General features: G+C 41.8%; 2 protein-coding genes across 5 annotated transcripts in view; both read left to right on the top strand.

The window, feature by feature from the left end:
* The window catches only part of selenou1a (selenoprotein U 1a), a 310703-nt gene that overhangs the window by 275193 nt on the left and 11044 nt on the right, over positions 1-24466 (top strand). The gene's annotated exons all lie outside the window — the stretch shown is intronic.
* Positions 1388-22542, top strand: zfand4 (zinc finger, AN1-type domain 4). 4 transcript variants are annotated; one of them, XM_084075369.1, is made up of 13 exons: positions 1388-1478; positions 4420-4767; positions 6089-6164; positions 7713-7780; positions 8527-8716; positions 9903-10050; positions 10306-10756; positions 11384-11824; positions 12185-12407; positions 13017-13218; positions 14075-14129; positions 18061-18178; positions 20274-22542. In XM_084075369.1, the coding sequence occupies exons 2-13, from the start codon at positions 4584-4586 to the stop codon at positions 20407-20409; spliced, it is 2292 nt and encodes a 763-aa protein (XP_083931495.1). In that variant the 5' UTR covers positions 1388-1478; positions 4420-4583; the 3' UTR covers positions 20410-22542. The 4 variants fall into 4 exon arrangements, with proteins under 4 accessions (XP_083931495.1, XP_083931492.1, XP_083931494.1 ...); XM_084075366.1 differs by having other exon boundaries at positions 13005-13218; XM_084075368.1 differs by lacking the exon at positions 1388-1478 and adding an exon at positions 1485-1640 and having other exon boundaries at positions 13005-13218.

Raw genomic sequence — 24466 nt, 5'->3', positions numbered from 1 at the left:
ATGAATATACATAATTGCCCGTGAACATATTTTGTGCCAGTTTGATGCTATATTAAAGCTGCACGTTGTAACTTTAGTCTTCTACCCCGGATTTAAACCTGGTTTCCTTCACAAATGCTGACATTTTTACCGTTGAGCTAATAGAGCCTGCCTGCTTGCCTCGGGAGATAAATTCAAAATTTGTGTCAGATCCTGTGTCTAGGTGAGACATGACCTTTGACACAATCTAAATGTCTCAATAGAAGAGCAGAGAAACAAAATACATACAAAAGTATAAGTTATATTGTGTTAACATACTCTACCATACAGATTGGACAAATGTTTAATTTTCATTAAAAAAAAGTTACATAGTGCCACTTTAGTGATGGGCTTTGAGTGGTGGATGAATTAATTTAGTCAAAGGTAGTGATATTTTGGAGTTAAAACAAAAGGTGTTTTGTTCAAAGGTTAGTAATCATACAGTGTTTGTTCAATAACAGGGGTCTCCAATTTTCTCCGGCCCTAATAAACAGAACATACATGTTCAGGTGGGTAGCTGGTAAAATTTCAGCCAATCAGATTAAAATGTATTGTGTTCAAGGCCCATTTTCTTCTGCTCATTTCTTTGTCATCACTTACAATTTCACTTGTTTATCCTGTTGTGAGTACTCTCACAACAGGACATTTTCTGTTTTCTAAAAAGCTGGAGAGACAGGGAAGACTCACATTTCTGACCAAACACTAGCAATCAAAATGTACTTAAAGTACCAACAGTAAAAGTACTAAAATGTTTGAAAATAGCAGATTATAAAATAGGGCTGAAGTGGTTAATGTTTGTTTTATAATAATTTATATCTTCAAAGTAACTAGTAACTAAGGTTTTCAAATAATTGTAGTGGAGTAAAAGTACAATATTTTCCTCTGAGATGTAGTGGAGTAGAAGTAAAAGTACTGAAAATTGGAAATACTCCAGTAAAGTAAAAGTACCTCAAAATTGTACTTAAGTACAGTACTTGAGTAAATGTACTTGGTTACTTTACACCACTGCACCTACAATATAGAAAGAAGGCCTTTGATAAAATAATCATAATCATATCATCATAATATTAATATTAATCATAATATTATAATGTTTTATTATTATTATTATTAGTAGTAGTATTAATAATAATAATGCAATAATAATAATAATTAAATACGTTTATTTAATATTTTTTTCTATTTATTGTGGGTTTTTTTGTAATTTCTTTTACTGTAATATATTATCTAGTAGGCAGCAGAGACCCCTAATGTCCCGCCCACCGCCAATGCTCATTGGTCAACCCGGGACTCCCTTCCTCGCAAACGACGACGCAGATTGGCCCCTTTCCCCGTCAATCAAGAGGCGTCACAAAGGTTCTTTTTTTTTGTAACCTCCTCCTGAGTTGACAGGTGTGATGATGACTTCTACCAACAACAAACATCCAAGACATTCCAATAATTCACCGGCTTCATAACAAGTAATAACCTGGCGTCTTTAGCCTTTTCATTAGCGTGAAACGCGTTAGGAATGGACCTCGCTTTCATGCATTATTCCTTCGACGACAAACGTTTAAAAGCAGGAATTTAAAGGACGGGAATCAAGCTAGCTTTTAGCAGCTAGCCACAGCCAACCAGCAAAGGTAGCCATTCAGTGTTGCCAAGTCCGCTTATTATAAGTGACTTTGGGCTCGTTCTTGTACATATTGGTAGTTGTGGGTTTTTTAGGCCTGTTTCTTCAGTGTAGTTGCTTATTTAGGCTTGTTTCCCAATGTTGTTTAAACCAGTGGTTCTTAAACATGTGAAGGAAAGGACCCGCAAATTAATATATATTTGTAGACCCAACCCCCATACAGGTTTTTCTCTGAAAATAGCAGATCTACAGCAGATCAACAAGCCTTGTAGATCGGCTATTTTACAAATAGCCAATGTATACAGGGTTAGAGAGAGTGCTCATGTGGCTTCTTTTTGGCTTGTTTTCATAGACCTGGTTGCTTATTTCTCTCGCAAAATCTGGCAACACTGGTAGCCATTGTTTGAGTTGTAGTTGGCTACCAGGCTAACGTTAGCTTGCAGCTTTAGCCTTCTCGGCTAGCTGTGTTGTCCTCCTGCTTGTGCGTGCGTATATACATGATTACAGGACTGCCGGCTAGGTTTGTACAGTTTATATTTATAGGTTTGAGATTGTATGGGACAAACGGATCCGCCATATTGTTTTATTATGGCATTGTCGATGTGACTCTTTAGCAGCCGTTGTAGCATGCTAAGATGTGTGCTAGCTAGAAACTCCATTCATTCCTGTTGTAACTATAACCGGTTTGTTGTCCAGACCTGATGGGGAAGAAACGGGTGTTAATTTTGGGCAGTTATAGAATTAGGTTATCACAACAACAGTCTTTGTTACCAAGGCCCTGTATGCAAACACAATCATTGGCTTCAAAAAAATAAGCCAATCAATCCCGATCATTTGTTCTAAAACGTCTTCATTTCAAACAAGGACCACCAGTTTGATATGCATTAGGCCACGGACCCCCATTTGATACTGTTATCTCTGCTACCCCAATGTACAAGGTAAAATCCAGCTGTCTGGGACGGGTCCATTTGTATATGGCTCAGAGTTAGACCTCAGGTCCGCATTTGGTTACTACCTATTATTCATTTAACTGGGGACCTTAAGGACCCCAGGGGGTCCCCAGACCCCACATACCCAGTGTGCTAACTGTGCTGCTAACACATCCATTGGCTTCAACGAACAAGCCAATTAATCTAGACATTGTGAATGAACATATTTGATACATTTATATAAATGTTAGTTAGTAGTCCTTCAGTGCTCACTAAGATCCACAGGGGAACATGTCTTTTAAAATAATTGTGTGGATTCTGCTGTGTGTTTTGTGGATGGGATTGTGGACAATATTGCTGTTTGTTGGCGGTGGATTATAACAAAACTGATTTTATCTTACATGTTGTGGACTTTTCTTTTTAATCTAAACAACTTGGCTTGATTAATGGTGACTTGTTTTGTTCTTGTGAACTTGTGATGGGTGCAGTCACACACTAGAGCTATGATTCTCAAAGTGGGGTCCAGGGACCCGCAGGGGTCCTTGAAGGGCTTCCAGGGGCTCCTTAACAAAATTATTGAAAGTTAGGAATAGGAACCAAATGGATACTTAAAGGTTTATACACCCCCCCCCTGAACTGGGGACCCCCACCCTGACAAGCAATTGTAATTGTAGGCATTACATTTGGTTTGACTCAATTCCATAGATAAATATTGTGAAAATAGTCGAAGTACAAGCTCACACAACGCCTCGCACTGAGGCGTTGTGTGAGCATTTTCACAATGATTGCCTGTTGGTTTGTTTACTGTTGAGTGAGAAAACAAGTGTTGCCCCTTAAGCACATTAAGCTAATCAACTGGGGACCCCCAAAAAATAATTTGGGTACCCCCCTGGGGGTCCTGACCCCCAGCTTGGGAACCACTGGCCTAATGCATACCAAACGGTGTTCACTCTCCATTCCGACATCTCACCACTCCGACTAGTGGCTTCCGCGTGCGGTTAGGGTTAGGGTTAGGTATAGGGTTCGTCAACGTCGGAAAGGCGACATGTCGGAAAGGAGAAATGCACCCATACCAAACGTGTGGTCCCTGAAATGTTTGAGAACCACTGCACTGGCTAGAGTGTGCAGTTGTGCTTGTTAGGATGGATGTCGGGTACAGTATAACCACACTCTTGATAGGTTTTTGTGCCAACAGTAACACCCCTGATCAGAATTGAATTTGAATTTTGGCCAGGCTCTTATGACCTACTGATTAGTACTGAATGTTTCATGGAAAAGTTTGCACACATATCTGATGAGTGTGGAAACAATTTTCCATTGGCTCACCTGTCACTGGGAATGTGTAACTTTGTGTGTTTTCATGTGTGCACTCAGGAAATGTTTATTCGAGCCTGGTTGGCAACGCTTTTAGTTACACGACACAATTCTGTTTGTGTTGTCAAGGAAATACCCTGTATAGCTTCTTTACCTACGTGGGGGGGATGTGTAAAACAAAACATTAGAAATTTGTGTTCGGAAGTCTATGTTGTTTTAACAATGCTTCTTTGCATTTACTTAGTAAACGTGACCATGGCTCTGTATTGGGTTTGTTCCTTTTTCCCCTCTACCCCAAACCTCTTTGGTGTAGACACTGCGAGCTGTTGTGAGCTTGTAGATAGGCTATTTTCGGCTAATGTTCCACAGAGTATGGTGGCTAGGATTCAAGTGGTTAATGTAAACAAAAAGAAAAGAAAGCTCCTATCACACAAAGGCTGTAGTAAAGCTGAGGACCCCCTAGGGGTGCCGGACCCCCTGTTGATATACAGTATATAATATGTGTGTAAACGATTTCTTTGGTTTTCGCTATGCTTTTATCCACAGCTGTGGTCATTGTCCACAATGTGTGGCCGCTGTGAGGGCAGTGATCAGCACCCGGCCTCCCTCCCTGCCACCTCCCGGGACGGACCCCCAACTCCTACTCACACCTGAAACCCCCCCCCCCCCACACAAGCCCCCCACCACCCACCCACCCACATTCCGTCAAGATGGCCGACAGGAAGGAGCCACCGTTCTACAATGACGACAGCATGGGCACCTTCCACTACAAGCTGCCCTTCTATGAGACCATGGAGCTGTTCATAGAGACCCTGACAGGCACCTGCTTCGAGCTGCGCGTGTCGCCCTTCGAGGCCGTCATCTCGGTCAAGGCCAAGATACAGAGACTGGAAGGTAAACAAAATACAAGTCTAGGGGTGCAGCAGTAGTCAAACTAATTGAATTAACCGATTGTTTAAAAAAAAGAAATCAATTTATTAAAATCGATTTATAGTCAATCCCTGTTTTGGGCATGTCTTCTCAGTCCTGACTCCCGTCTCAATCTGAAATCTCACTATGCACTTGTGTCAGTCTCAAGCTGAAATAGACACAGATGCGGAAATAGACACATTCTGCAAAGAATCGCTGCATGCTCAAAAACAAACCTAATGACCGTTGCTGTTTGTTTTTCTGAATGTGTTTCTATGAGGTCCTGCTACAATAGTGATTCTCGGAAGCAAAACATTACAGACAGTGGCTGAAAGCAAGTTATGATTTTAAGCAACAAAATTTGACCTTTTATGCGCAATGGTAAAAAGTTAAAGTGTCCATTGTGTCCAAGGGAAGACGTATTGTCATTAATAAAAGCTATAACATTTGACAGCTGCAATTCTATAATAATAACATTATTTAGGCTATCAGAGTGGAGACTAGGCCTGTCACAATTATTACATAATAATCACCTGATTGCACTTATTTGTGCTAATGGTAATTATTTTTGCATAATCGTTTCCATTTATTTGTATAAAAACATCCGGACGCAATTAACCAAAATGTCATATTTACATGATTAATTCCAAGCCGTTGTCCATTAACAATTTAATTTAACAATTCATTGTCAACTGAAATTTCATGATCGTGACAGTCTGGTGGAGACAAGAGAAAGAGAAAAGAAGGCAAAAACTATGTAACATTTATTACAACCAACTCAGTTACTAAATTAATTCATAATGTCTTGTGTAGCCTGATTTATTCACAGCTGTTTATTTTGCCTTTAGGGGGCAGTAATGAGTTGTGTTTGGCATCCTTGCTGGATTGTAGGATACTATTGTTTCAAACACATGGTCCACTGTATGTCAGCCAGGCACTCGCAAAGAGGGGTCCGGGGACCACCTGGGGACTTTGAAGGGGTTCTGGGTGTCCCCAGCAAAGCATAAATATCACTTTAACCATATGTTATGCTTAGGCTATACAACGTGTCGCGATGCAACACTTTGCAAGCTTGTAGGTCGACTATTTTTGAAACAATTTGAACATTTGTGAAAACTGGAACAATTTGGAAAGCTTTTTAATGCAACAAATCTTCTCTGGTATGAAATATTTGATGCGGTGGTCTGCGGCCAAATACATCATTTGGGGATCCTTGACATGAAAATGTTTCAGAACCACTGATCTATGTGATATGGAACCCTCTGTCTGAACGTTTGTTTTCTTTTATCTGTTTGTGTCTCTAAAGGTATCCCTGTTGCCCAGCAACACCTGATTTGGAACAATCTGGAGCTGGATGATGAATACTGTCTTCACGACTACAGGTGACCTTCACCACTTAATTAATGTTGTTACAATTCACTGTCTTCAAGACTACAGGTGACCTTCACCAGTTTAATGAAAACAGTAATTGAAAAACTAAAAACAGACCCCTGACGTATTAGGACAATATCAGTCACCAGAACCAGGGGGTGTGTTTTGAAGGAGTCTAACATGATTGAAATGGAGAAAGAAAACAAAAAGGAGTGAGTAAAATTCCAAAATTATTTGGTAGCATTGGGTGACAAAGTTACATGGCAAAAGGATGACCAACGTACTCTTGTGGAAAGGATTAAATGGCCTTTATTGTACATATTTCATACATTGGCTATAAAAAAATAACAGCTATACAAGCTCACAGTGCGTCACTTTGTGCCGTACTGTGACCGTGTACTTCTATTTTTGAACTATTTATTTTTATCTTGAAAGCATTTTTTTATACGTTTGACAAGTCGTAAATTCTGGGGTTATCTGGCACAAAACATTTGCAGATGGGGGTCTGTGGCGAAAAACATAAAAATGTGGGGGTCCTTGACACGAAAATGTGGCCTAAATCAGTGGTACTCAAACATTTTCATGGCAAGGACCCCCAAGTTGATATGTATTTGGCTGAAGAACCCCCCCCCCCCCATCTGAAACGATTTTGTGCCACAGGCTTCCCCATGAGACAAGATTTGTAAATTGTTTCCAGAATGTTTTGAAAACACCAGATCTAAAAGCGTGTGTGTGAGAGCTTGTTAGATTGGCTATTTTTGAATATCAACGTACTAAAACAAAGGGTTAAAGTGTTTAAACCGTTCCTCATTTTGCTGGGAACCCCTTTATTTCCCTCATTTAGAAAGGGGGTACTAAAGCCAAAGAAGTTTAGAACCAATGGTGTAGACTCAAACTCAGGCCACGTCCGGAATTTTCATTGGCCCCCTATCAACCAATTAAAGAAATACAATTATTTATGTGTATTAGATAATACATAGTTATGATCTTATCTTTATTTACAGTTGTATTATATTAAATTCCTTTAATCACATTTAATAAAATTGCTTTTACATTAATCATATCCAGTATTACATTAGATTAACCCATTAAGACCTGAGGCCAATTCTACAAATGCCCTCTAAATCCAAACAGTTTTCTGAAAAACCTATGCTGCCAAAATCTAAAATGACATGCTTTCCCAGTTTTAATGGGTTAATATCACTCATCAGAACCACAAGTCACCAGACTGACCCCAAATTACAATTTACATTTGCAGCAATGAGCAGCTGCAAGCACTGAAAGGCTGATGCCAAAAAACGTCAATTTAACCCCAAATGGATAGATGATTTAGCTTGTTTCCCCTTTTTTTTACCATCTCATAACGATCATTTAGCACTGTTTGATTTGTCAAAATACAGTGTCACCATTACGGCCACAATTGTATCAACTGGTCCCCGTTACAGTCTGTGGCCCTCAGGTTAAGCCATCTGAGTATCCCTGTTGTAGACGAATGTTCCCCTTGTTGTCTAGTATTGATTGTGTGTGTGTGTGTGTGTGTGTGTGTGTGTGTGTTGCAGCATTGCAGAGGGCTGCACATTGAAGCTAGTCTTGGCTATGAGGGGAGGCCCCATCAACACCAGGAGAGGTAAAAACTCACCTCCACTACAGCCTGACCCCATGGCACATTTATGGGTACCCATCCCCGTTGTGGAGAGCCCTAGATTGGCCATGTTTTGGCCAATATTTTGTAAAAAAAAATAGAATAAACCTGTAAGGTTTATACAATTATAACAAAGGCCAAAATTAAAGGTAGGGTAAGTGATATTTTTTGGTTAAAACAAAAAGTATTTTGTTAAAAGGTTAAAGCACTATATTGTGATTAGTAACCATTGCTATAGAGTGTTTGTTCAGTAACAGGAGTCTCCCTGTCTCTCCAGCTCTTTAATAAACAGAAAATACATTTTTTGGTAGGTGACAATATTTCAGCCAATCAGAAGAGATTACCCATTTATCAGCTTAATTTTTATAGTGTTCCAGTTCCCATTTTGTCAGCTCATTTCTTAGTGTCATCACTTCCAATTTCACTTGTTTGATCTGTATCCTGACTGAGTTCTCTATGCTTATTGGATAAAATTGGTTTTATAAAGAGCTGGAGAGACATGGAGACTCCTGTTACTGATCAGACACTCTATAGCAATGAGTACTATCAGAATATAGAGCTATTTAAAACTTATTTTAACCAAAGAAAATCACTTACCCTACCTTTTGAATGGATTTTTGTAAAACCTATGAATCTTTTAAAGGGAACCATTAAGGACGCCGCGGCCGGAATGATTAAAATCCTAAAGGATCTCAACCCTAGTAACCTTGTGTCTGTGTGCCCCCCGTCAGTGACCGTGGAGGACCCCATCAAGGATGTGAGTGAGCTGATGGAGGGCAGCAGGGAGGAGGGGGGCTGGGAGAAGACCCTGCCCAGCAAGCAGGTCACGTTCCTGGTGTACCGCGACGGCGACCAGCTCAACTTCTTCCGCGTGGTGGACCGAGGAGACGGCACGCTCACCCCTCTCTCCGAATCTCTGAGGTCAGCCTTTACAGTCGCGGAGTCGGGCTGGTTTTGTCTAGTCCACTATGCAGATATATTTTGGTCACCGTTTCCTCATGATTCTGTTTGGTAGATTTGTTTCTCTTGACAGCGAGAGAAAAACTTGAATCGAGACAAACGCAACTGTTTGAAAAACAAATGTTATTTAGACAGATGCTAGAGGTTCATTGTTTACCTGGTGTCCTAGTGTCTTTGAGGCACTATACAGTACTGTTCTCTCTTCTCTCTCTACCTGCGTGTCTAATTACCTTGTTTGTTGACTAGAGTTCATGTTTACTCTGCTTATTCTAATCTCACGCGTGTAAGTCGCTCTGGATAAGAGCATCTGCTAAATGCCTAAATCGTAAGTTGTCGGGTGACAGGAGTTTCCCCGTCTTCAACTCTTCAATAAAGAATACATTTTCCGGTGGGACACCAATTTCATTAAATCAGGACCAAGAACCAATTTATAAGCTTCAAATTTACTAGACCATACCCGGTCGACGCATCCGTGGGGGGATATGCGCACATGATCTGGCAACCCGGGAGTTGACATTCTTTCACACATAAACGCTAATAAGAAGCTGAGATTTGATGAAATGCAAAAACAGGCTTCATAGTTAAGTTAAGATGGTAATGGTCAATGGCTGTGTGCAAAATCAGAGCAATTGCTTGCTCCAGCCACTGAGGACAACCGGGTAGCTTCACCACTACAGACAGCCTCACCACGACAGAGGTTACTAGAATTATAGTAGGATAGTAGGATATTGTTCCACTTCCAATTTTATCTGGTTTCATCACTTCCAAATTCACTTGTTTATCCTGTAGCCTCTATGAGTTCTCTCTTCCTGATTGGATGAAATTGGTATCCCGACCAGAAAATACATTTTGTTTACTAATGAACTGGTTACAGCTTACAAAGCCTTCTGTCTTGACGTTGCCAGGCCGGTCGGCCTTCGACTCATCCGATTGGCCAGAGCGGGAAAAGCACTGAAGCAGCAACTGTTTCTCTACTTGAGGCGCATAGAATGCATAAACGCAAGGTGTAGCAAAGCGGCACGAGTAAAGCTCCGCAATGCCAACAAAAAGCTCCGTTCCCATTGAAAAAGACGCAAAGACAGCCACATAGGCAAACACAAAGTTAGGTGTGACCATAGCCTAATAGACTGCCTTTCTTTGTTTGTAGCGGTGGCTCGGTGTATAACGTGTACACAGAGGACGATGACGTCGGGGACACTTCTGCAGCCGCCCAGCACAGCCTGGAGAACAACATCACCATGAATAAAATGAAGCTGCTCAAAGCTAAGATGGAGGACATGAACCTCAACAAGAAGGTAGGGAGGGAGGGCCACGGATCACAAAGTACATTTGGCCTCGGGACAGTGTTTTTTATTAAAAATATGCTTTTAGTTCAGTGGCAACAGTTTGTGCAGGACCAGACCCCCATAAGGGAAGATTTCAGTTGTTAGAACTTTGCAAAATATATGTATTTTTCCAAGATAAAATGAAAATCTACAGGCTCACAACGTGACTCAATTCGCTGTGTGTAGTATAGTAATACAAAACGTGTGTGTATTTCTCTCTCTCAGCCCAAGAAGTCTGCTAAGTTGAAGCCGCGCCCCCCCGTCAGCCCGCACCCCTGTGGCGGCTCGTTGGGCCCGCCCCCCGGCGCTCGTCACCACCACCATCATCACCACCGCCTCTTCCGCGCCCTCCCATTGGTCAACCAGTCGCGCCACTCGAGCTCAAGCACACAACTACCTCCAATCAGGGACCACCACGAGCCCATAGAGCCTCCCGCCATCGCCTCTGCATCTTCCTCGACTCACCTGTCCGTCTCCAGGCGAGCCCCTCCCTCCTTCTCCGCCTCGTCTTCCTGTTACATGCTGCAGGAGGAGGAGCCATCGTGGGAGGAGGTGTGTCCCCCCATCGCCCGCCCCCCTCCCAAAGTGTCTCGGCTGGATGTGGGCGGAGCCAGGCTGATGAGGGACTGTGTGTACCCGCAGCTTCCTCCCCTGGCCACCAGAGGGCAGCCTGAAGGTTTGTTCTTTTTTCCTCCACCAGAAATGTACGGAATGTCATTTAGATCTTATGCTGTTTAAACGGATGCTGGGCACATTGTTTACCTGGTATCATGTAGCTTGAAATGTACATAATGTTATTTAGACAGATGCTAGGTTCGTTGATTAACCTGGTATCCCATAGTTTCAAATGTACAGACTGTTATTTATATCTGATATTGTTTAGATAAATGCTAGGTTCATTGTTTAGCTGGTATCCTAGTTTCTCTGAGCCACTAGACCTTTCTGATCTCACACTTGTTAGTCTGGATAAGAGCATCTGCTAAATCAGTGGTTCTGGGGACCCCCAGGGGTCCTTGAGGGGGCTCCAGGGGGTCCCCAGCATTATAAGTTATTATAGCATGAAAATATGTTAAACCAATGTAACCCTATGTACATAGGCTATGAATGTTGTTAAACATTTCTTACACATTCTTTTATATTTTTTGACACATTTTAACAACACAAATCTTGTATGGGTGTTAACTTCCTGGCACAACATATTTTCAGCTGGGGGTCCGCAGCCAAATACATATTTTTTTGGGGGTCCTTGACATGAAAACAATTTGAGAACCACTGTGCTAAATGCCTAAATTGTAAATTGCAGGGACCTTCGATGTGGCCGAGTCCCGAGGGGAGGCACTGGCCTTGGGGCTGTGGGAGGAACCCTCCTCTGTCGGCCTGGTGGAGCCTCTGGGGGCGCAGGCCCCCGGACCCCCACTCTACGAGGACCTGCTCTCGGACCCTCTGAATCTGGACGTGTGCACCATGCAGGCGGAAGAGGGGTGCCTCCTCGGGCCGCTGGTGGCCCCTGGGACTGAGCACCAGCTGCTGGCCCCGGCCCCCTCCCTGCTCAGCACGTGTACCCTGGGGACCACCGCAGACAGGACCGGCTCTTTACATATCAGCCCCCCCTCTCCGTTGCCCTCCTGCGCCTCACCGTGTCTGGCCAGCAGGGGGCTCCATCATCAGCACTTCGACTTCACCTCGTCCTCCTCAGTACGGTCACATGTTAAAGCACAACACCCCCCGACGCTGCTCAGTCCAGGTATTGTTTTCTATGCAATTATTCAATGGATTACATTTTCCACTAATCCAATAATCGACAAGTGTAGTCTTTTTAAAATATATATGTATTTTTTTATATAACAAATTGATTAACCGCTTCAAGCCCTACTTTATTATTCGTTGCACATGAGCAAAAATATTAAATGGCAGATCTACAAGCCCACAACGGGTCACATTGCGACACGTTAACTTGTAAATCAGCTATATTTGCAATTGTTTTGAAATGTTTGGCTTAAAATGACATGCTCAAAATAGGGATTGATTATTACAATTTACAATCTATTAAATTGATTAGTTTGATTTTAACTGTTTGCCCACTTGGCCACTCCTTTAAATCCAGGCAACATTTCCCCTCGCCCGCCCGCCTCCACCTCCTCGACCACCACCTCGCCTCCTCGGCCCGCTCGACTCCGCTGCGTCAAGGTGGACTCGCCGGGCAAGAGGTCGGAGGTCATCTGCAAGAGCGAGGCCAGGGGCATCACCAAGATGGCCAACCAGGCCTGCAAGGAGCCCCTGGGAACGCTCAGCAACGGCCAGTTCCTGGCCTCGCTCTCCTCCGCCAGGTAAGGGCCATCGGTCAACATCATGACATTTAGGTCGACAATTCATTGTCGTACTAATAATGTGCAATTAATTACTTGAATTCTGTGGGTTCCTTTGGGCATTGAACAATTCCTTTTTTAGGCTTTGTAAATAAAACAGATATGACAAATAACTTGCATATACAGAGCCCAGGGGTGGCGATGGCCTAGTGGTTAAAGCGCATACCACATATAGGCTCTAATGCAGCCTGACAGCGAGTCACGGGTTCGATTACCGAGAACGACAACCTTTGCATCGTGTCACTCCCAGTCTCTCCCTGTTTCTTGTCACTCCTTATACTGTACTATCTAAATAAAAGCAGAAAAGGCCAAAAATATCTTTAAATATTTACAATACACAGAGCCTCTATACAAATAAATGACTGTCAATGACCTGTACCAATAATCACAATCAATCATGTACTATGGTCAAAACGGGCCATTTACTTAAAAAATGTGTATTTTCACAATTTTTCAACAAATTCATTTATATAGATGAATGGAAACGATTGTGACCATTATCCAAAAACAATTGCAAATATGTAAAATAATTGCGTTTCTATGTAATAACTGTGCCAGGCCTACCCCCAGGGCTGCAGGCGGTGTTGGCGGCGGTAGCAGCAGCAGCGAGGAAGGCCTCAGACTGGGGTTGGCGCTGCCCACTGCCAGTGCCTCAGGACCGGGCATCCTGGGCTCCGGTGCCCACTCCTCCATCCCCACCAACATACACCTCCTCCAGGAGGACCTCGTCACACAAATGTCTCCCTTGCACAGAGGAGCGGCTGCTTACATGGTGAGCACTGAGCATGGCTTTTATAATGCTGCACGCTTTCATCTTCACCTAAAGCACAATGACACGTCACCTTGTCATGACGTAACTCAAAATATTTGCCAGATATCTTGCTCCGTTTATTAGAAATTAAAGTAATAATATGAAAATAATCTCTTTGACTTTCATTACAAGTTACTCTTTTAGCACATAATACGGCATAAGATCACAAAACCCAGTATGACACTTATTTGTTAAATACAAACGTCAACGTCCTGTTGATTTTAATGTTTGAAACTAAATTAACATCAGCTTGTATAGCTAAATCAACATTAAGTTGACATTTTTCTTTAACACATTAACCGCCAAGAACGTAGTCCTACGGTCCATTAAATCCAACTGTTAAGCGCCGAGACCGTAGCCCTACGGTCCGGGTGCTTTTTCCTTTTTTTTTTGAAAAAAAAAAAAACTTTTTTCAATTTTCGACACGGACCATTTCATTGTAACACCACCGGAAACGGAACTATTTGCGATCCGGTTTTGCCGATCCCGTCGGCCTCCATTCTAAAGCGCACACTAAAACTCCATTTTCTCCTCGGTGATCACTGTTTAACATAAACCGTTCTAACGACAACATGGATGCCCCGTTTGACACGTGGTCTTCACTGCTCGAACCAGGCAGATGTCCGCGATGGATACAAACAGTGCACAGCTCAATCTTACGGATTTTAACAATGTCTATGGCGACGTGAAAAAAACAAAAAACAACAATAAAATGTTTGGCACTGGTGAGTACATTATGAGATTAACCTCTGGCGGTGGAAGTGTTAAAAATAAATAAAAGTGTAAATATTGTGATATTATTGTCTTGTGTTGTCAGGCCTCCAACAGTCTGGGATCAGCTGGGGGACAGTCCACTTCAATAAGGAGACTGGGTGAGTGCTACTACCACACATACACACATGCCCCTCACTGTACCATGCGTTAATGCATGTGATTATTTCAAAATGGTTAATGTGTTCATTTAAAATAAAACACAACATTCATGATGTTGATTATTTTTATTGGGTTTTTATTGTATTTTGTGGTCTTACACAAGCCGCTTGTTCTACTAGTGAAGCCAGTGAAGCTACTTGCGCACAGCCAGAGAAATATGAGATGGTTTTCTGGACAAAAGTCAGTTAATATTGGGCTTCCTCTGTCAGTCTCCCCCTAGCAGGATTTGGCTTGACTTTTGTTTACAACGTCCAGAAACCAGCATGAATGCTGTATGGGGAATTGGGGATATGTCGTATTTGAGGCGAATTAACAAGGAAAGACAGCAGTTGATACCAGCAAGTCCATAAGCAAGCAGCACAGAGTTGAGTGCCAACCAAGCCTGCTAACATTTGTTGCACTACTTTGCAATACCGGGAGGCGGTTGATGATGTTCCATAAACACAGCCAAGTAAAGTAATGATGGTAGCATGCCAAGCATGGACGGTGGCTGAACTCTATTCAGCTTAGTTTGTTATTCAGAACGATACATTCCTTAAGTCACAACATCCCGCTGTCTCTTCAGTGTGGATGTACGGTTAAGTAATTAGCCCAGAGAGGTTCATTGTTGGTATCAGCAGAGAAAGAAGGAGGCTATCCCCTTTTCTATGTGCTAGACCCCTGGGAGATGGATTGCTGAGGTGGAGTGCAACATCTACCATCGGCTAGTACTTACCACACGACTTACCACAAAAGCCTTCCCACTCATACGCTGAGTTGGCGATATGCCCGTGATCGAACCCAGAACCTTGTGGTCCAAAGGCGAGTGCTCTACCAACTCAACTACCCAGACATAACATACCCCAGGATCGAAAAGTAGTGGTTCCATACTTCCATTCACTCTCGTTGTAAGGTCTCAGTATGAGGGTTTCAGCACAAAACGGACGCAAACAAAGTGGATTGGCCAATGTATAAAACAAGACTCTAGAAGTCTCTAGAGAACTAACATCAGGTAATTTAACATGAATGGAAGACTTGTCTTCTTATTACCTCTGATCACAAGATGACAATCACATCATCACCACAATATTTTGACTTAACTGTAAGTCCAGATATTATTGATCGTCATGGTAGTAGAACCAGGTAGAACGTTCTCCCATGCCCAGGTAGCTACAGTACATAAACCCTGGTTCTACCAAAGTTGAACATGGTTATAAGTACTAGCAGATGACTAGCAGTTTTCTTGCCTTGAGGCCTTTGAGGAGAATGAATGCCTTCAGTCAGGGTCGGTGGTATTCCACGAGTGCTGATTTTTATGAGCTGTGGAGCTGAAAATACATGTTCTGAGAAAAAGACGACAGTTGACCAGGGATTAGCAGCGCCAGAGTGCACGCACATCAGTAGAACTGCTCTGACATAAGGACACATCACTCACAGAAGGGAAGCAATGCATGTTGTATGAGCAGAGCAGATGAGCACTAACTTGTACAGCAGAGCAGAGTGCCTCCAAGGTTTTAAGTATTTAACGTGATAATAAAAGTTCACTGAAGACGCCACACTCTTCTCATTAAAGCTTAATTAGAATCAGCTTTGTTGTCACATCACAGGTTTACAGGTGTAAAGAAGTGGGTCGGCGCCCATCATTTTGTTGTGTTGAGTAAGGAGAGAAAACAAAAACAGGATATAACTAGAAAAAGTACTCCTCGGAGCACATGTCTCCGCCAGGTCAGGTAGGTAATTGTGGGCCAGTAATGTTTGAAATTCAGTCATTATAGAGGTGAGTGGAATCTGTAGAAGTTGAGGGATTTATGTTGATGAATTTATTGCCAAAAATCTTGACGGGTTCGTCTTGATCACATGACAAGACATAATGTGTGATGTTTGGACAATGTGCAGAGAATGAGTAATTTAAAAACAAAAGTTTTGCAAACATCGGCCTCCTGGTGGAGCTATATTAGGCCATTGTGAAAAGGATGGCATTTCTTTGTTGGCCTTTCACAGCAATTGGATACTGCGTTCATGATTTGAGGCATTTTGTTCAAAGCAAACCACTTCTGCAAACTTTAGATGCCAGTCTTAGCCAAATCTAATCAATTAAAAATCAATTAACAGTGATTTAGAGCTGGGCGATAATGGGGAAACGAAGTAATATCGTATGAAGTGTTTTAGGTTTGGAAAATATCCACGGCCAGATTCACTCTGATTTGAGCTCATGTTTAGGGGTTGATCAGTGGAATTGATATAATACATTTCTAAATCTATTAGAATGTGTTTGCGTTGATTCGTTGATATATAAAACAATGCAAAATAAAATGAATTGAAAAAGTAATCTATAGAATCTCTGGTCATGTCCATTGTCGTTGATTGTGTCTCTGCTTCAGACAGTGTTTGCCCAGAGATGCTGTGTGTGTTTTTATCACAACATTACAGAGGATACAACAACACGTCTGAAACTAAATCCAATCCCATGCCCCGCTGCCTTTGAGCAAGTTCCCTTTTATCTGCTCCGTTATTCTCCCGTCAGCACGCTCCATAAAGCCAACTAGGACACATGCATACATCCATCTACACCCAACCAGGACACATGCATACATCCATCTACAGTTCTACACCCAACCAGGACACATGCATGCATACATACATCCATCTACACCCAACCAGGACACATGCATACATACATCCATCTACACCCAACCAGGACACAATCTACTGCAAAGCTGTGACGTGTTTTGAGCTTGTAGATCTCCTATTTTTGCTCCCTTTGTGTGACACTATAGTATGACAGTAGGGCATTTATTTACGAGAAAGAAATGGTTTCTCTTCGATATTTTATATTAGATATTCTTAACACATTCCCTGCCATTGACGGAGATCTGTCATAAAAAAAAATGTAAAAAAATGTTTTTCACTCAGAACCAGGAGATAATATGATCCAAAAAATGTACTGCTCCATTCACTTCCTGCTTAAAGTATTTGGGAAATATTCTGTATTTCGGCTCCTGTGTTTTTACTATGTATTTTTGGCGAAACGTGCCATTTTCAACGGTGTATAACCATCGAACGGAAGGTCGCAATGACATTTTTTTTGTTTTTCACCGAAGAGCAGTGAAACCCTCCGTGATTAGCAACCATCAGGGGATCGATAATACTGGAGATAAATATTCTGTGGTTCTCGAAAGATTAGTCAGAATGCTTAAAAATGCTGGCAGAAGCTACAGCCTGTTTTAGAAAACCCCTGGCAGTGAATATGTTAATACCAAGATGTTTTACTTAAGTAAAATAAGCTAATACCTCGATATGAAAACACTCCATTACCCTCAATATAAAAACACACTATTACAAGTAAAAGTGGTACTGTATTCAAAATGTGACTTGAGTAATAGTGCAAAAAGTATTGGCATCAAAATGTACTTAAAGTACCTCAAATATGTTCAAAACATAGCAGAACTACAAGCAATGTACGTATGTTTTGAAATCTAAATCTGCAAAGTATCGAAAAACGTAAACACTAAGTAAAGATAACATACCTCCAAAACTGTGCTTGAGTACAGTACTTGAGTAAATGTACTTAGTTACTTTCCACCACTGCATCCATGTACCAGATCGCCGTGGCGTAGCGAGAGGCTGACGTGAGCTACTGTCGTAATGACTTTTCAAAATGAGCTGTGTTTTATGAGCCGTGAACATAATGGTAGCAGATAGGGAGCTACGCCGAAAACGTTGTTTTTCTTTAAGACTCTTTCAAATGGTACCCAATAAAACTGCCATTAAGTCGGCCATTTGTGAGATATCAGCGGCGTGTAAGATTTATCGCCACAATCAGGTTTGTCAGTGTGTGGATCATTGCCATGTCTGTAAATGAAACGTATTGTTTTCTTCCTTTGCTCGCAGGCACTCCAACCTACCACCTACCTCCAGTCAAGGCTCCCATGGGCGGCAAGAAGAAGAGCTCAAAGCATTGCTTCCTCTGTGGCAAAAAGACCGGCCTGGCCACCAGCTATGAGTGCAGGTACATCACATAGTAGCCTTTTACTGGGTCTAACATTCAGCGAAATGCTTACAACGCAACAAAAATTGAATCTGATGAATGGGTTCTCCCTCATGATTGGATGTAACTGGCAACCCACCTGAAAATGTGTTACTGTGTATTAGACCACTGGAGAGACAGGGAGACCACTGTTACTGGACAAACACTATCACAATATAGAACTTTTTCACAAAAAAACATTTTGTTTCAACCACAAACATATCACTTACACTACCTTAACTGTCCTTGGGCTTTCCCCTGTCATCGCTTGGTTCATCTTCCAAACATTATCTGCCGTTTACTCGTTGTCTCATAGGTGTCAAGGGTTTTAGCTTTATCAAAGCTTTGCCCCCCATCACATTGTCAGTTTGTGACACCTGCCGCTCCCTCTGGGGGCTCCCACAGTAAGGCCTGATGCAACTGTGTGCAACTGTTCATTTAAATGCTATAAAAGCGTCAACTTGACTTCACTGTACTGGCTGCCCGCCGCTGGATTCATCATTTTAATCGCGAGCAGTTAGCAATTAGGAACTGCGATCACGAATGAGAACGAAAGCCCTATTCTGGGTTAAGTTTTAACTATATTTTCAGCTAAGAGATTTGGTATAGAGGGGGGAAAAGAAGGGGGCCTGGGGGACATGACCCAATGAAGTGTGTAGAGTTTTTAAGTGGTTACAAGTACATTTGATATTATTCTGCACCTTGTTGGTTGTAAACATGACTCATAAAGTCCAACAGAAAACAGGCCAACTTGGCCTCAATTCTTTATTCCCATTCTGTCCTTCAATTCCTGCCAACTGGGGAAAGCCAAGCCCATATTTACTCACGTTTTGGAGATGTAGTTAAGCTCCCCTCTGCTGTTTCAAATCCCATCCCATCGCTCGGGAGGATGGATCGCATCGGCTGTTTCGCTCCCATAACCTGGAGGGGCTGTTCCCACAGTGGCACTATCGGGCTTTTCAACAAGCAACACGGCAAGAAAAATATAGAGGGAAAAATAAAGGCTTGGGTAAGAAAAACTGGGAACGAATACGTTTTCCCCCCATTTGAAGGCGGAGAGAGAAGGGGTTCCGCAAATGGTGAAACTAAAACGCATGATTTACAGTAAGGATGCTTCACTCTGTCTTTGGCACTGACCTTTTTTTAAAGCCAGCTCAGCGTTAGTTTTATAGCTCATCACACAGCGACAAGTGTCGGGCGTCATTTTGTATTTTCATGTCCCTGACTTCCATGGAAAATGACTTGTAGCCTGTTTGTAGCTGCTAGTGTGCACAGCATTAACGTTCTGCTTTGTAGCCACTACCCTCTGTGGACATATTCATTTTTCATTGTGTTTATGGCAAAACAGCAGGTCTTGACATCATAAAGTATGAATCCGGTTGATATAATGGCAGCCATTGACCATATATGAGTGTGTTAAGGCCGATGTTTTCCTTCAGTAACACAGGGAATGGCCAAAATAGCCGGCCAGGACAATTTCCTGTTGGTTAATATTGGTTCTCTGTCAATGTGTCATACATATAATATATTTATGACACATACTGTATATCAGTGACAACACACAGAAATGTGTGTGTGGGGAGAAAATAATTGGCATATGCACAGCAGCCATTTTGGAGAAAAATCCTTCACAGGTGTTACCAATGATACTAATGAAGGCTCTGTTCCATTCTGGTCAAACAGAGTCAGGGTGCTGATATTGTGCATGTTGGCTCACTAGAAATACTAGTGGTTCTCAAAGTGTGGTCCAAGGACCCTCATGGTTCCTTGAGAGGGTGTAACTCTGAGAGTGTACAAATGGAACCAAATGGACCCTTCCGGGTCCATTTGGTTCCATTTGAGTTATGGGGGTCCTTGAAATTAAAAAGTTTGAGAACCACTGTGCTACACTAAATGGAACAGAGCCTTCATTAGTGTCATTGGTAACACCTGTGAAGGAAGCAAGGAAGGGGCCCCATTTCTGTCCAATGTGGGTAAAAAATGTGTATTGGCTACTCTTTTTTTTTTTTAAAGGAGAGAAAAAAAAATCCTGCATGCAATAATTACCAAAATGTGTGTTTCTGCTACGTTTCTTCAGGTGCGCCCACAACTTCTGTGCTACGCACCGCTATGCTGAGACCCACGACTGCACCTACGACTATAAGAGCGCAGGACGCCGCTTCCTCCAGGAGAGCAACCCCATCATCAGCACCCCCAAACTGCCCAAAATCTAGACCCTTTTTTAACCTCCATGACCCCCCAGGTTGTACCTCATCAGGCCACGCGGACCCCACCCCATGCGATACTGTTTTGTTATCTCTGGGACCTACAGTCTACACTGTACAATCCTCGTTATTTAACTTCGAGAGCATGCAAATGAGGGTCCATTTGGTTCCATTTGCACGCTCTCTTGAGTTAGAGGGGCCCGTATGGGTCCATTTTGGTTACATTTTACACTTTTGAGTTACAAATCGGTAAGGGTTTCAATTTGGTTCTATCTGTATACTCTTTGGAGTCGGGAGTTTACAGACCCGTTAAGTGTCCGTTTTGGACCTCTGATGGTCCCCGGACCGGACGTTGAGAACCTGTGATCTTAGACTACACAGACCTCAGTCTCCGATCTTACAACCCAACAAAAAAAAAACTTAACTCACAAGTTAACGTACAAATGAAAGATGAAAAAGAACATTTATTCACCGCTGTGTGCTTTTTTTTTTTTATCACCCAAGTTTGCTTATAAAACTTCTAATTCATAAACGTATACTCTGAAAAGCCAAGTGTGAAACCGACAACAAGAGATCTACAAATGCAGAAACAGCACAGGCCCGAGTAGCCTTTACCTCTGGACAATGTGAAAAAAAAAAACATTTGGAGAGGTAGTTCACCCCAAAAGTTTTTTTGGGTGAACTACTCTTTTAATTACGTTTTTGCGGCTACCTTGATCTTTTCCCATAGCAAAAAAAAAACACCTTCAATGTGTGCATGTACATAAGGTAATGTTGAAGAAAATTATGTCTAATTGCACGTTTTTAAACTTACGTTTAGTTTTTTTTTTCGTTTGTCACTTATTTTCAAATTTTGAATAGGACTGCAGGTCACTTTTCATGCGACAAGTCTTTGAGAGATGCACTTTAGAATTCTCATATTTATATAAATGTTTGTCCTTTCATTTTTTGGGGTGGGAGGGGCTTGGACGTTTATCTCAGTTTTTTTGTCTTTTGTTATGAAGTGTTTACGTTGTCTTTTCATCAAGATTTTTATATTGAGCACCTCTTCCTCGTGCCCGTTTCTTCTCAAGGCCAATTCACGCTTTGACCAGCAAGTGTCGACCTACACGTTGCACCTACGTGTCACAACTTTCTGAGTGTTGAGCATTCATATTGTCTGCAACTCGCCGACATGACAGCGTTGCCACGAAGCGTAAACGAGGGAAGTGGATGTAGTCTCGTGCATCCTCCCAATCAATCACGGTGTGCAACATTTTATGAGTCGTCGGCAACTTTTCATTCTTCCAGAGGTACGCCACACTGTCGCCAGAGGTACTCCTTTGCGACGCATTCTGTGTTGTTTTGACGTCATTCCACAGTGCGACGCGCCGGTCGGCAATTGTCGCTAAAAGCGTAAATTGGCCTTTACACGGGCACACACACTCACATACTGGCATCACTGTAATAATAATGAAATAGTCTTTATGGGGAAAATACAGTACACTCAGTTTATTTATGATTTATATATATACTCTGAGTCTGAACAGATTTATTTAACTTAAAGGTCAGTTTTGAAATAACTACGTATGCAATGTGTGTAGGTGTGTTCTGTATGTATGTCGGCTGTGATATTTGTCTTTGAAGTGATTTTTGCTAGGACATGCAAGGGCTTATGGTCGCTGTCGGGTGGAAACCTTGTATGACCAAAAGTGTTACTTTTCAGGAAATTGGGGAGGAGGGGGGAAACAAAAGAACCTGTGTTCCAATGGACTCATTGTAGTTATTTAGTCACAAGCTCATTTTAGAATGTATCAAATCCAGAGAGACTTGACCACTTTGACTTAAATTTAAGTGCATTGCGACACGTTGTGAGCTGGTAGATCTGTAGGTCCTACAGTTTTTGTCATGCCGAAAAACCAATTTCTGACAAAACGAGTTGAAATATGGAGATACGAGGTTTCTGCCCGAGAGCGACGTTATGGTGTTGCGTCTACTGTAAGGTTATGCTGTTATGTCTACAGTAAGGTGGTTGCCATAAATTCTCTTTTGTATTTTATCCTTTTCTTTTTTTAAATGCACAGCTCTTGTTGCAAAAAAAACTTTTAAAGTGTCGTAATAATATCTATTGAGGTTTGATCTAATAAATTAAGTTTGTCTTTCCATTTATGTCTGTCACTTTACTTTTGAACATTTGATAGAAAACTAAAAGAAGGAAAAGAAAACAATACCATTACTGCATCAAAAGTATTCAACAAATTAACTATAAAACTGTTCAGACATTGGCTAAATTGTCACACATAAGACTTTTTTTTTTTTTTTTTTTAAATAGCCGATCTACAACCTGGTTGCAGATCGGCTATTTTCACTATTATCTGTGGAACAGAGTCAAACAAAATGTAATGCCTCAACTAATACATTCCAAGTGCTTGTCAGGGTGTGGGGTCCCCAATTCAAATATGATCATTTTATGGGGCCCCCAGTTCAAATATGATTATTTTAGGGGTTCACGGCTTGAAAGGGTTGAGAACCACTTTTCTATGTGTTGCCACCAAGTGATATAAATAGCAGATCTACAAGCTCATTTGTTGAGTTGTGAGCTTGTACACTATATAGGGTTTAAATGGTTATTCTGGTTAAATTCAGAACATACTACAAACCATATTTGCTCTAAAGGATAATTAATCCTAAGAGTCCTGTTTTTTTTGCCGTTAAGATGAGTCATTGCATGAAAAGCAAGGTCATGGTGCTGTTCATTGTTCCCATCCCACACACAACCTGGGTCATGTCAGTGTGTGTGCGTGCATCTTCATTTTTATACTTCATCCTCTCTCTGGATCTCATCCAAAGTAATGATGCTACTGTAGTGAGCTACACTATGCTGCTGAAAAACACAGCTGCTTCTCAAACCCATTAAGACCGATTCTACTAATGCCTTCTAAATCAGCAGTTCTCACACTTTCAAGATTGTTCAAACATGTTCAAAAATAGTAGATGTACAAGCTCACGGCACAAAGCTGTGAGCTTGTATATCTGCTAGTTTTGAATAGCCAACGCTAAAATCTAAAATGACAGATGCTTTCCCGGTTTTAATGGTATAAAGGTATAGTTAACCCCAAACAATAATTGTTTTCTATCAATTACACACCCCATGAAGCATTGAATTCATGGAGATTTTTTTTTTATGATTTTTTCTTTTTGACCTGGGACCATAATCTACACTGTATTTTGAGAAATGCAACATATTAACGTATTCATATATTATTTTAACCAGGCAAAAACAAGTTAAGAACCGATCATGGCCAGGCAAAAGGCAAGGCCTCTTGAGGACGGGGGAGATACAGGGCTGAAAGAAATCAAACGTGTCTATAACAGTTACCTTTGTACCTGTAATCTGTTACTCTCCACTGCTGCGTGGAAGTATAATCATGTAATCTAATACTCTCCATTCCTGTGTGGAAGTATAGTATATCATGTGTGTCATGCTCTGCTGAGTGGAACGTTGGGACCTTGGATGAGCCCATCAAGTACCAGCGGATTGACGACTCCATCCAAGCAGAATGATAGAAGATAACACACACACACACTGATCAAAATGTGCTGCCAGTAAGGGAATTAAACGGTGTAATTAATGGCCTACACCACTTGCAATACGGGAGTACCCTACATACTGTATCCCACTTTTAACCACTTAACCCCTATTCCAAAAACATCCAAAATTGCACATCTACAAGCTCACAGTGCATTCTACGAACATTGTGAGCTTGAAGAATTTTAACAATTCGTATTTTAGAGTCTATAGAGTAAAACTAAATGTAATGCCTCAACTCCTACAATTCGTGCTTGTCAGGGTGGGGGGTCCCCAGTTCAAATATGATTATTTTGGGGGGGTCCCCAGTTCAAATATGAATATTTTGGGGGGTCCCCAGTTCAAATATGAATATTTTGGGGGGGTCCCCAGTTCAAATATGAATATTTTGGGGGCGTCCCCAGTTCAAATATGAATATTTTGGGGGGTCCCCAGTTCAAATATGATTATTTTGGGCCCTGAAAAGGTTTCAGTTTTCTGAAATTTCTGAATGTTGCT

This window comes from Gymnoscopelus microlampas (genome assembly GCF_963454915.1).
Source record: "Gymnoscopelus microlampas genome assembly, chromosome: 13".
In the NCBI taxonomy this organism is placed as follows: Eukaryota; Metazoa; Chordata; class Actinopteri; order Myctophiformes; family Myctophidae; genus Gymnoscopelus; species Gymnoscopelus microlampas.
Note: the sequence above shows the minus strand (reverse complement) of the source record. Positions and strands in the feature narration are given on the sequence as shown.

Excerpts from the sequence above, each read along its gene's own strand:
- zfand4 (XM_084075366.1), top strand. The coding sequence starts at position 4,584 with ATGGCCGACAGGAAGGAGCCACCGTTCTACAATGACGACAGCATGGGC. Across the intron at positions 7,781-8,526 it reads CCCCATCAACACCAGGAGAG|TGACCGTGGAGGACCCCATC; the intron begins GTAAAAACTCAC and ends GCCCCCCGTCAG. Across the intron at positions 8,717-9,902 it reads CCTCTCTCCGAATCTCTGAG|CGGTGGCTCGGTGTATAACG; the intron begins GTCAGCCTTTAC and ends CTTTGTTTGTAG.